Consider the following 14,214-nt stretch of genomic DNA (forward strand, 5'->3'; position numbering starts at 1 on the left):
CCTGCATTTTGACATTTTGATCATCTGTGGTAAATACACCCACAGTATACTGGTGAGACCCATGACTTTGGGGGGATGGGATGGGTGCACCCGGCTGGATGGCATATTGCATTGGAAAACCGATTCAACGGCTGCAGACTGGTTACCCCAGTGTCAATCATGTAGATCTGGGCATATAATTAAGAAAAGTAAATTTTTTCCACCACCTAGGTTATTCATACACAGCATATTTTTATATAAAAAGCAGAGGTTCAGATTTAGACTTAGTAGACTCTTCCCCACTGTCAGGCTGTGTTGTGCTGAAGGGAACCATAACAACCTTCGTGCCCCTCCTTGAAATGGCAACACAAGCTTGGAAGACTCATTGCTTTTACTCCAGGTCAGGTGTAAGTTTCAACTTCGACAGTTACTTAAGACAGCATCATTACATGTATTTAAAGCATTCAGAGAATTTTATAGCAGATCTCATTCCTTCAAATATTGCAGCAAGTGACTGGCATCACGTTAAACAAAAGTCTACATTTCTTGAGCTTAATAGAGCATGTATAAAATTTACAACTATTTGAAATCTTAAATATTATTATCTTATTGTATAAGTAAAGCCAGACTTTCCAGGCATGTATTTACCGTGTAGGAACCGGAACCTCTGTGAGACCTGAGAGAAGCACAGCAGGGGAGAGCCTCACAAAAGCAATAATAGGTCTTTCTAAAAAATCTACTTCTCCCACTAACACATTTGATGCTTCTGCTCCTGAAGGTATTTTCCTCATGAAGTTCATATCAACCTATTCATACAAAGATGAAACAAGTGTTTATTCCCTTACGTTTGCTAGCAGAAATTCTATAACAGAATTGTAATTTTATAAGTATTTACTAGATATTTATGCTACAAAGAAAAATAAAAAAGCAAATTAAATACCCCACAGTACAGAAAAGACAAACATATGTAGAAAATATCAGCCAGCCAGTCAACTAATAATAAACTGTCTTCTAAAAGTCAGAATTACTACCACCTACTATACTCTAGAAGACTCCAAACCGCATAACCACCTTTCTAATATTATTTATCACAACAAACATTCCGTCATAGGACATAACTTCACAAAACCTATGCACAATTAACTAAGGAGAGTTCATGTAATTACACATGGTTTCTAGAATGGAATTAGTTATTTCACAGCTGCATATTTCAAATATGACATAATTTTGAAAAGTAATTTGTATGTTTATGTTTTCATCCATAGAGAATATAATGGCTGAAAATCTTAACATTCGTTTCTGTACGTAATTGCAGAAGAGCATTAGAAAATGGTACAGCACATGAACTCTGTGTTCACATACACACACACACAAGCACCAGTTACATTGCTATCTAGAGAACTTACAGATGGCCTCTTGAGTCCCACACCAAGTGTGCCACAACTACAGTGCCAGGAGGCTGACTCCTGCCCAACAGGAGACAAGGCAGGTGTACAGAAGGACGGGCCAAGCAAAAACATAAAAACTGTGACAGAGCAGCAGGAATATATGGCACCTGCCATGATTAGTGAGAACTACAGTGTAAGTTAGCTTTCCTTAAACATAATTATTAACTTGTCAAACCAATTTTCTTACAGTGTTCCACAGTACAGATGACACTACAGACTGAGCTTTATAGTAAAAGCCGTAATAGACCTTGCCCAGCAAATTTAAATTATGAAAGAAATAAAAGGGATTTACAGTATTACACAATATTTCCCTCAGAAACTGGTATTATACATTCCTAATGCTTAAGATGTACAATAACTTTTGTACAGCAAACCCATAAAACATATAAAGTAAATCCCTTTTAAAAGCCCTCTTAAAAAAATCCATTCTAGAAAAAAAATGTTGCAACACCATCTACAGAATTGTTTTCATAAGAGTTTTTATAGCGGATCTGAAAATATCTCCCTCTGCATGAGAAGTACAGCAGCTACACTCCTGAAGTTACCAAATACTGAAAAGATCATCAAACAACATGGAAAATTCAGTCCCACTGGGAAAAGTTAGCCTATGCCATATTCTGACACTTGCACATAAAAGTTATGTCTTAGTACATGCGTCTTGCATACGCTCGTACAGATGCGTATCTATATGTGTCTTAGTTGTAACTAAGAGGGAAGTTACAACCACCATAGTTATTTTGTGCTAAATATTAAGGTACTTAATGTTATTTACCTTGCTGAAATCAACCGTGCTGTTTTCTCTGCTGCCTCCTGTCCCAGTACCTTTAACGTCTCCACTTTTCCCAGTGTCTAGATTTCCAGGCGCTGACTGTGGAGATGCTAACAGCCCTAAATTAAAACAAAGGAGACACGTTCAAAATTGTGTATGAAGTTAAGTGAGTATGAGACACTACCAAAACTCAATGTGGCAGCTTGCTTAAAGCAAATGTGCAAGTCATTCAGTAAGAGTGCCCTACATTAGTATCATAAATGCAACATTAACAAGTCGTTGTGTTGTCAAAATAATGACATAATTAAAAAACTTAAATATTGCCCAAATGATGGCCATTTGCAGAACAGTCACCAGAAAACAAGAGTTACTTTAATTGCAGAAAAAATAACAACTGTTGAGATTTTAATCGTAACCGCTCTAGTAGTTAGTAGATAGCATCTTCGCTATATTTAGAAGTCCTCAAACACCAAAAGCAAACACCTCTGCTATCTAGTCTGCTGTGCAGCAGTTAATTCAATTGTAAAAAGCCTCGGCAAGCCTCAGGCTACAGCTACAAGGAATGATACCCTAGTAGTTAACTAACCTGTACGAGCAAATAGTGTACGACATGAAGGATAGACAGCTTGCAAACCCTAATTTCAATCAGCAGACCAAAGCTCCAAGTCTCGTTCTGAGCAGATGTTACCATATGAAATGCTCTCTCTACCACATTAGCTAAAGAGGCATGGACAATGAAGTTATCCAAGTTAAACGTACAGCTTCCTTATAACATCTGCACCAACACAAAACCATTTTGTGTAGCTTGCTACGCTGCTAGCAACACTGAATTGCAGGTTCAGTGAAAGATGCAAAAGGCAAATAACCCAGGTGTTCACAACACACTGAATTCCATGTTGCGCCATGGTTACCCCTACCCAATTATCATTTAAAAGCTGGCCTAGGCATGCATAACCAAGCCCAATCCCATCTTTTGCATTACAGAGCTTTTACTTGTTCAGTTTAAACACACACTAGAAGTGCATTTGGCCTTGCTTGTCTACACTAGACCTTTCAGATGTGGTGATAAAACATGCTTTTAACATGCTTTCAAAACCGTATCTAGACAAAGACTGAAGTCTAAACTTTATATTACTTGCAGAAAGTTTGTATTTAGGTCAAGCATCACTCTAGTCAAGATAAAGCTGAAGTCCTCACTGGCTACCTTTTGGCTACTGTTCTAGCATAACTGCTGCTACATAACTACTTGCATCCCTCCATATTTATAATTTAGCACTGTAACATTTTTGTGCATTTCAAATGACAAATGAATTCACTTTATTTGATCCCCAAATTTATTTTCAAAAAGCTCTTTCAAAGAGTCATCGTATCAATGAAAAACATGCAGGTCCGAGCCTTTACCATTAATTTTCATTCTTACAGTTCACAGGGATATAAGTGGTGTGGGTAGTTTTTCCTGAAGCAAAAACCAAATTAAGTTAATAAGCTGTAATTTCCCGTGTGAATCCTAACATGCACAAGTAATTGGCTAGTACTATAAATGCTACATTCAGTTAGCTAGACAAAAAAAAAAAAAAAAAAAAAAAATCACATTCTACCCTTCTGCTAAGATGTATGCATTATTCACAAGAATAACGAACAGCGATCAACCACCTGTGAAGTCAGCTGTTCAAAGTATTTAACTGCATAAGAGTTGATGTTAAAATGTGTTTGTAGGACTAGAAAGAGAACAGAAATATTAAACAGCTGTTGCAGAGGACGACCATAATATAGAAGTTTATACATATACACTTTTTTCACACCCCTACGTAAAATAAAGGTAGCTGAAGATGTGCATGACTGATAAAGACAAGCAATAACGCATCATTTTGCACTTTTCACCATGTGAGCAAAAGCAAGCAGAGAATAGAACAAAGAGTGGAGAGACAACCAAGGTGGAGGACAGAAAATAAAGATTCTACATACTAGCAAACACTAATTTATTATGTAAGTGCTGAAGTGACACTGATTCTTCTAAAAGCTTTGCCTTCAAAATTTCCCCAACCAGTCACAGTTAAGGTCCACAAGTCTTGGCACTCACACAGGAACATTTATCTGATCCTAAACCATGTGTAAATAGTTTTCCTTTCCGTTGGTCTCGCAGTTGGACAGACTGCTGCACTCACATGACAGTACTGCTTACAGGATTTCTGACCCGAGCAAGCATTTCCATATGCTACTGCATTTCATTATGCATATCAACCAATCTGACATTTGCAGGGAAACTCAGAATAAAAAATTCTCCAATAGCAAAACACTTTCACTCACATCTCACACTAATAAAAGAACTTATTTCCTTCTCTTCTCCAATTCAGTAGATACAAACGAAGAGGCTACTGCTGAAAGGAAGACTACCTCGTAGTTTTTCCAGACTGTGAGGCACAGGAATTCTTCTGATCTTACCAAGCTACCAAGGGGATCATTAAAAATAAACAGTACTCTTCTTGATGTTGTGAGGCAGATATACTACCTGCCTCTTTCAAAAGACAACTGTGGACTAAGTCTTGAGTAAATTTGGATTAATACCTCATCAGATCACTTAAAATATTCATAGCTACACCTTGACTAAAGATCATGTGCATTTTCTAGCCGACTACACTTAGTTTAATACTGAGATCACAAAAATCTCATCTAACCTACACATTAGAAATAAGAATTAGAAATGAGTTCAACACCCAAACGTGACTATTCCAATATAATTATGTTTATATAGGCAAAATTTATGAAATACGCAACTTCCAAATAAAAAGTCAGACCACATTTGTATTTGAGGAAATTAAAACCAATTTTTAAAAATAAATTCCAATGCAGCCTTAATGTGGGAAAAAAAAATTACTCCTAGAAGGCAAATATGTAAACCTTTCTGAATTAATATTTTCAGTAAGTAATTAATGTAAGAGCAAAGCTGTTATAAATATTATTTTCCTCAGTTTTAAAGTATATTTATCAGTGAACCAAAAGACCCCTTAAACCAGGCTGCTTTGCTGTTGATCTCGGATATTAAAAAAGCTTAATGATGCTGATGAATTAACAGTGCTCATCTTTAGCTGTGACACAGCTTTCTTCCTAGCTCTACCTATGGAATTCATTATTCAACAGTTTCAAAGATGAGAAAACAAAAGCTGTTTTTCAACTGATGACAAAAGAAAAAAAAAATTGTTAAAGAGAACCCTTTGCCTGATTGACTTACTATGAACAGATGACTGGCTGATAGAAAGTAAGTGATAGACCGAAAGCGCGTACCTCTTCTCCTTTTACAGTAATTCATGTTAAGTTCAGTAACCTTCCAGCTAAAGACTAAAAAATAAAGTCTGAATAGCTTAAGGCCAAGGACAGATGAACGCTAAACAGAAGAAAGCCACCTATTAGAAAATTAACACAGTTCCTCAAGCTCAGAGGAGGCAAACCCAACCCAATCATACAGACATGGAAAAAGTATTCCGGTTGCAATATTCTGAATTACTAGAGTGGTAATACAGACCATAATATATAGTGGAACGGACTAAGAAGTTTGTTTTGGTTTGCTTTGTTTTTTAATTTTTTTTTTAATTTAATACAAGGAAGATGACTTCCTCTTCAGGGTTCCCTTCTGAGCCTGTCTCCTAAGACAGAGACTAGTCCAGTTGCAGCCCTGAGGTCATAGTCTGAGAATGTCTTCAAAGGCATCTCTAAGGAAAATTTGTCTTTCTGTGGTCAGATGATTTCTTGAATTAAAAAGGGGGAAAAAACCCAGAAAACAAAAGTGTCTTCCATCATTACTGGTGTTCATCTTTCTCTGGAAAGACTTTTATTTATGGATTAACTGGGAAATCATCTCAGATTTTTCTTTTATGAGAAACATCCCCTTGAGGCACAAAAGCAATCTGAACATGACTTGGAGATTCTGGTGGAAAGCTTTATTAGTGATAATAATAGCATCAAGTACTTGATCTTCATTTGTTTGCCTTCTCTTCAGTTCTAAAGTCCTTGGGTCTGGCATTCCTGTCAGATGAGTAGAAAAATGAGAACTGGAAAACCAATTACAGCTGTTATTTTACTTCTGGTTTTTAATTACCTTTGAAAGATCACCCATGAGCGAGAATGATCTTCATGTGAATCCTCTTAATTCCCCATAAGGAAGTCAGAGAAAGTTTTTTGTTTGCTTTTCTGAATCTAAGTAAGGATGGTGCCCCTACTCCAACTCAAGATGACAGCCTACAACAGTTTGCTCTTTCCTTTTTAGTGACTTAGGTGCAAAATGTGACAAGGCAGATAACCACAGCCTTTTCTCTGTCAGCATATTTACACTGCTCTATGTAACAGGCTGCTCTTACTTATTAAACAAGTGACGAAGGAAAACAAGAAAAGCCTCACTGAGGCTTCCCCCCCCCTGCCCCATACACATAGGCATAAAGCAGATAAACCTGCAAGTTAGATTTTGGCAAGAGAAATTTCTGGGCAGGAGAATTTCTTCTTCGGGCAGGAGGAGCCTGAAGGCTAAAGAGAAAGGTGATCCCTTTAAAAACATCATCTATCTAGAAGAATCCTGAAGTCTTTAAATAGGTGATAATTTTTGCAAAAGTAAAGCAAGTATAACAGTATGTATGCAGACTGCACAAGTTATGAAACATTTACTAAAATCTATTAAAGAAACCTTCAGAACTTTCCATCCTTTCTCTCAACTTATCTATAGATGTACATACCTTTTTACCTTTTTAAAAGTAAAGAAAAAGAGTTTTGCAAGACAACAAGTTAAACTGCTGAGCTCTGACCTACAATTATAAACTCTTAACTACCTAGTTTGCAAGTCAAACACAACAAGCAGTATGATGTGACTGATACTAAAGCAGTGTCCTATCTGGAAACCGTACGTGAACTGAACCTGCCAGTTCCATCATAAACTACTCCACTGGTTTTAATGGCCCTGTGTTTTAAGAGCACAAAAGCAAAAATAAAACTGCTTAAACACTTCATGATACAACTAAACTACAAGCACCACTGATAATTGCATTCTTCCTAATTCTTTTCATATTCATCTCTAATACTTCACTATGTCTTCAGCTGTAGCTATGTCAGGATATCAAACACTGGTTTAAAATATTAACTCAACCACTGACAAAAACAACAAAGCAAAATCTGACATGAACTGTAGGTGAGTGAAAGGAAAAGGCCACCATTTTTGACATTTTGCTTATATATTATAATTTACAACCATATTCCTTTTTCATTACGCAAACGAAGGTTAATTAAAGAATTTTTTTGCTGGTTTTAGTTAAAAGCTAAAAAGTTAAAAAAGCCGAACAAGAAAACAGTCACAACTGAGAAGAAATAAAACATGCAGGCAGAAGTAACAGTTATCGTATTCCTTGGTGCCCAAGTTATGTGCCACAACATTGCAATGCAAGTGATCCAGATCCAGAGAGCATCACACATGGACAGCTTAATTTTGATAGTTGCCTGGTGTTTTGACAATATTTTCCTCTGTCTTCTTTTCCTGGCTTTCCTGCACTTCTAAGTCCTCCTCAGGTGGGTGGATTATTACTGAAGGAATATCATCACTGGTAGGCGACACCAGCAATTCCTTGCCCTGAAGTGGACTTGGCTGGGCACCTGTGGTTGGCGGGTGGCTGCAGGTAGGACTGGAGGGTGGTGTGTTTTGAGGGGTAGTTATAGGGGTTGTACACCTTGAGGCTGCCGGGGTTCCAGCTCTTGAAGAAGGAAGAAGGTAATTGAGAAGAACTGACAAACGGTTTTCTCCTCTCAGGGAAATATTTGAGGCAGAGAGACCTGTTCGCAAAGAGTGGCGGGAGGCTGAAAGGCCTTCCCCTGAGATAAAACAAATGAAACACCATGAGGCTTACAACAGGGATACACTAAAAAACCAGAAACCAATACCCATTAACAATTTACACAGTAAACTGCAAGCTTTACAGGCCAAGTGTCATACCCATGCAAGTATGGTAAGAGTAAATCTGATTTCAAACATTAGAAAAGTCAGAAATTACCGATAAGTCTAATTAAAACGCCAAAGATATGTGGGAGAAGATACTATCTTAAAATCAGTAAGATCTGTTAATATAACAACAAAAAATTGTGTCTCTTGAAACTGACTCATAAATTTTCCTAGAAGAATTTCCCATTCCCAATTGCACAGCTTTAAGGCCATCCAAAAAAATACATTTAAAAAAAAATCATTAGCAGCCAAAACATTACAAGACTTCACAGTTAACTGCATCCGTTATATACCAAGAACAGTTAATTTCTAAAATTAAAATATTCCAAACGAACATGATCAAACATATCTAATCATGTTAAATGCAGCTGTCTTCCAATAAAAGTCTTGTTTTAATAAGAAGTTTCCTAGACAGCTGTAGTCTCAAAATACTGAAGAGGGCACATGGATGAGATTATAGTCCCTTCTCCATTTCTTCTTGCTGTGCCTAAAACAAAACATGTTTCTCAAAAATCCATTGTTACTTTCCTTGCCCTATCCAGTTTCAGTGTCCCACTAACATAGTCTTAGCATGGTGCCCTCAGATTTCAGTTTGTAATGGATTTCAGTTCTTCCTTCAGCTTACTTCTCCTACAATCCCTGAAATTAAAAACATGCTGTTTTCACGTACCATGCCATCAAGCAAGGAAACAGCAAACTAGGCATATTTAGTCTCACACCTATACTAGGCCTTACAGAGACCAATACGCTGAACGACCCTAGAAAAATTTACAAGGAGGCGCAGAAAGTATGCCGAGGTAAAGGCCACATGCATTTCCTCCCCGCCTGCCCCCCCAACAATGGAAGAGCGGATCCTACAGATACAAACTTGATTTAAATTAAGAAAGAAAGCCTCAAAAGATTAACTATTAAAACTGCAGTGCAGTAAAGACATGAGGAACAATAAAGCAAACTGGTTGATTTTGTCTATATTAATCACTACAGTAATAACTAGACTTGTCAGTATATCTGTGATGAATCATGAACATGATATGTCCCCAGCCTAAAAAGGAGCCTAAAAAGTATGATGCACATATGTGTGTTTGGTTTACCGGTTTATTAGAGGGTAATCATAGCATTATTAAAAAAAAAAAAGTAAATCTGTATACACCAGCAAAGAGTTCATCATGTTATATTGGTTTCTTATTTCAGCATGTATCCCATATTCTGTTGTAGGAATACTATTAAGAATAAAATGCACTGGAAAATGGAAGTGATACAGAAAAAGTAACTGACAAGCAAGAGACCTTGAATACAAAATTCTCAGAATTAGAACTGGGGATACAAGTGTTCAAGGATGGGCAAAACCAAGTTTATATGTGAAATTTTCACGTATACCGAACAAAACGGGGAAGTCAGAAGTTATTGAAGAAATTATGCTCTTACAGGAATTATCTGTATTTTCATTCTAGAACAAATAATTCTGGAACTATCAGGGAAATATTTAAGCATGCATTATATATTCACTAGCTAACAAAAAGTACCAGCAAGCTTGGACATTTGCTGGAGCATACTCCAAGTACGCTCTCAAACTGAGAGCTCCCAACAAGCACTTAAGTAAAACATGTTCTAAGCAATGAGGTATCTTTCAAGACAGGAAAAGAACTTCACTTAAAGGAGTGAGTCGTGAAATGAGTACTAAGTTTTCACTAAACCAAAAAACGTGTCTTAGTTAATGCAAGGCAAAAGAAAACATAAAGAACAGAGACAAAAATAAAGGTCGTAAGAAATACAAGAATAAAATATGCTGCTCTGCAGTATGTATTGCTATTTGGACTTTGGAACCGGATGTCTCTAGTAAAATGTATTGATATTCCAGAATATTTTCGGGAATTGGTTCAATAAAAGATGTGGTACAGCCTATAAAAATATCGCAAATATCTTTCTTGGGTTTGGTGCCCCTCCTCCCTTCCCCCCAACCCAGCCCCGTTAGATCCTTCTCTACAAAGCAAGGTAAAAATAAACAGTGTCCTGGCTAAGAGTAATTTCTTCACTATTAGCATAGTGAACTTTTTCTAGTCATATTAACATAACAACCCTGGATTAACACACAGTAATTGTCAGCATCACTGAACTCATGACATTACCACAAAGTAAATCTCTAGTATAAAGACTGAATAAGCAAGCAGGATCCATCTGACAAACATATAAAGCTATGCCACGATGCTGAAATTCCTCAAACATTACACATTTTATTCGAGCATATCCTAAAAACCATTAGGAACAATGTAGGTCTATTTCTATACTTCAAAACAATAACGCATGCGATGTATGCAGGCACAAGTAGAACATTTGAGTAAATTCAAAAATACACAGAAACATCATCTATAGCTACACATAGCACACACTTATCATTAGTTCTTTGCTTATCAAGAAGGAAACACTTATCTGCTATTATCAGCTGAATTTTCCTTCATCTCCCAGTGAGAACATTACTTAACAGGTTAGAACAAACTGGATGCTACAACTTATCTCACCATTTCGTTCAAGCAAGTGAGGGTCAGAATGTTTCTTGCCTATATCTGCAAAAGACCGAACCAGGGGAATCCGATTGCTGAATTTTTTCTCATTCTGATGATGGTGCCTTTTTAGAAGAGCCTCTCTCACATTCTCTCTTATGGATTCATCAAGCTGGCCAGAGGCAATCATGTTGTCCAAAACCATATCTACATAATAACAACAACAAAAAGGAAAATTATATGTATAGCAACCAAATCTCTCCTTCACCACACTCAAACACTTCAGTTGCACCAAATAATAAGAAAAAAATGAAATCTATTTTAAAAAAAAAGTCTTTTCTTTAGCGAAGTCATCTTCAAGAATCCACAGGAAATTTTCAGAGATGTCACTAAACAAGCAAATGTGAGAATAAGGAAAGCACAACATGCGGCTCCAAAAGTCAGAATTTATTAGTAGCATCATTTTAAGAAATAAGTTACTTAATATTTTATAACTTATTGTCATTTACTTCAACTTTCAACGGCTACCCCCTTTCAAAAAAAAAATTATCTATGTATTCAACAATCCTTCACTAGAAGTGAACACATAGAGACAGAAACATGATGGACTTAAGACAGTCTTAACCTCGTGTTCCCTTTTTCAAAAGTATACAACTATACCAAAGTGAAAGTTATTATAGGACGAGATGAATTCCCTAACTCCTCTGTCACCTTCAGATGCTCTAAATTCCTGAGGCTCTCTACCAAACTTCATGCAATTCACATGCTGTAGAAGAGGAAGTGTAAAACAAAAGCTAGTCACATCATCTAAAAACTAATTAATCAGCTGTCAAACATGATCAAGTTTCGATTCTCATGAGTGCTCACAAGAGGAAAGAAAGCCTGCATGTCTGGGAAAACCTGCTGTGATTTTTTAGCTTTTTTTTTTTTAATTAATTAAAAAAAAAAAAAACAAACCCAAAAAACCCACTCACAAATCAACATGAACCTATGTGACAAAACTTCTAAAATCTACTTTCCCAGTCTTAACTGATGTATCAAGAACCTAACTGTCTTGCTAAACTGCAATTACACAGAACTTTCACAATGAAAAAGATTATGGCTTGGAACACCTTACAGACAAAATTATATGCAGCGAAGTCTCTATCAGTACAGTGCAGCTTCTTTCTGGGATTATTGGCAACACGCCTTTTGTTTTGCTTCTCAGAAGGAAGCCGGCCACCCTCTCCCTCCTGTTTTAAGTGAGAATCAAGAACACCTAACCAGGTATTCCTGGCTCAGTGAAACAAGACAATACATTTGTATGCCAGAGATTGTTATCCTACATGCTTTGTAACAACACTTAAAATTAACTTGTAAAAAATTCAATCTCTTAAGACATCCTACCTAGTTCCAACTAAAATACCTACTAAAAGAGTGCTGCTTGCACAGAATTAAGCAATAACTGTTTTTCTTATGTACTAAGATTATTGCTACATTTCATTATTAAAAATAAATTAAAAACCAAAATCTTGCTTTTACAAACCCTGTATTGAACACTCTTACTCAGGAAGTCAGGAAAATACGAAGGGAATACCAATTTCCTGAGTGAATTTCAAAGATTTCAAAACAAAGCAAAAAAAAAAAAGTTTCAAGCACTGCCAAAGTTTTTAATGCCAAAACACCTCATCCTTCACATACACGTTGGTCAGCCCTAAGCCTAGCATGATTCCTGAGAAGGCATTCCACTGTGTGGTACCTGTAGCAAGAGATACCAGGAAAATTATGTAAAAATAGTTCAAAGGCATTCAGGCTAAGCAGGTATATATACGTATATGAAAAAGCCTTCAATGCTAATTTTATAGTATCCAAAATGACCATGTGATTAGTGAGGACACTCAACACAGTAGGTCAAACAACATGTACAAAGTTTATTTCTGCTCACCTCTTAAAAAGGTGAAAAAAATAGCAGATGTGCAACAATCAACTGCACTAATGGCATCAGCCAAGTTATGATTATTAATTATGGTACTAAAATGCACATATAAATCCTAAAGTGTTCTGGCAGATATTTACATTTCATCTGTAGAAACAAAGACAAAGAACATGTTCAGGGATTAGAGCATAAAGGCAAATTCTGGGCCTCATCCTAAAGCATGTAATAAAGGAGGTCCTACGTATCCAGTGAGGCACCTCATAAGTGAAGTTTGTAGGATCAGCTCTTTACAATGAGATGAAGAAAACTTCAGTAAGCACGCACATACCTATTTCTTCAATACAGTATTTTCAAGAACATAGAAAGATACCACCAAAGGTGTCTCAAGTGATAGATTAAAGTTTAGGAATAAAGTATTTAAAAAATAAAAGTTTTGCTGCAACCTGCTATCTCATCTAGTGTGTTTGCTCTCATGTCCAACATGACGGTCCCATTAAGAATACAGCTTCGCAGTTCAAAGAGACTGTGCAGAGACAGCGTTGCTACATAAGGCTTGCTCCATCGATCACCACCATCTTCAACATCCTCTTCAAATTTTAGCCACCTGAAATGCACACACGTATTTAGATTTCTCCTGGAAGATAGACAAGCAATCCCATTCTTCCCTGTGACTTCGCATGACATGGAACAGGAAGTCTCATCAGCTCATACCTACTTTCATTTCCTCAGACAACCCAACTGATTGACAGTTCCAACATGTTTACCAGGACTTTTAACTCCACTCAACTGTTTTAGTTTTCACCCACTTTGCTTCTTTTATTTTGAACAATACCTGTTCGACTCATGAGTTCTTGTGAACAGTGTGGGACTGTGCCTTGCTAATTGATTTGCATATCTCAGTTTCATTGGTATTTTAGGATTAGAAAGCTGTTTGAAACACACCATATACAATGTTCAAGTCTCCTAGGGTGCTAAGTCAGACATTTAAGAGCTAGGTAACACTAATATGCGCAACTATAAATTGATGTTGATTGTGACTCACGTGCATTATGTAAATTGAACTTCTGCAAAAGCTAACATGCAATAAGGTAATTAGAAGTACCAAACGCAGCAGAATTTATTACAATGCATATGTAGAAGGAACCAACTAAACCAACATGGGCCAAAAATAATCGTGGCATCCTTTAATGTTCATGCATGCAATTTGCAAAAAAAAGTAATCAAATACTACTTAAGAAGAACATATGTAAATACCCAATTTTCTTTATGTTTGAGTGAAAAAAATTGACGCTAATATATCAGCAATAATAGAGCAAAGAGATTTCCGAGATTGTAAGTACTGTGCTTCAGGGCTGAACGCCTGTATTTATAACTAAACACAGTTTCCCTTTCACAATGCTTGGCATGATCAGCTTTAAGAAAGTCAACACAGCACCAGTAAGACGGAGGGTCTCTTGAGAAAACATATTGATTCTTCAGAGTTGGACAAAAACAACAGAAGTTTTAATCTGCTGAGTATGAATTGAGTGAACAACTCCTATAGTTCATGAAAATTCTAACTTAGACCTGGTTTGCAGTTCTTTGAAACAGAATCACTAGAACATACACATTTAAACAATCTACTTTTATTTAGC

The 14,214-nt window shown here is 36.6% G+C and overlaps 1 protein-coding gene across 3 annotated transcripts in view; it reads right to left on the reverse strand.

The window, feature by feature from the left end:
* SLC4A7 (solute carrier family 4 member 7) overlaps positions 1–14,214 on the reverse strand; it is a 101,164-nt gene that overhangs the window by 30,694 nt on the left and 56,256 nt on the right. The window contains exons 5-10 of one of the 3 annotated variants that reach the window (XM_063325218.1): positions 13,024–13,184; positions 10,684–10,872; positions 7,672–8,040; positions 2,200–2,315; positions 1,386–1,445; positions 628–785 (exon numbers count right to left, since the gene is read on the reverse strand). In XM_063325218.1, the coding sequence (XP_063181288.1) occupies positions 628–785; positions 1,386–1,445; positions 2,200–2,315; positions 7,672–8,040; positions 10,684–10,872; positions 13,024–13,184 (1,053 nt within the window). The remainder of the gene's footprint in view (positions 1–627; positions 786–1,385; positions 1,446–2,199; positions 2,316–7,671; positions 8,041–10,683; positions 10,873–13,023; positions 13,185–14,214) is intronic. The other 2 variants (XM_063325219.1, XM_063325217.1) reach the window with 2 other exon arrangements.

Source organism: Chroicocephalus ridibundus, chromosome 2 (assembly GCF_963924245.1).
Source record: "Chroicocephalus ridibundus chromosome 2, bChrRid1.1, whole genome shotgun sequence".
Classification (NCBI taxonomy): domain Eukaryota; kingdom Metazoa; phylum Chordata; class Aves; order Charadriiformes; family Laridae; genus Chroicocephalus; species Chroicocephalus ridibundus.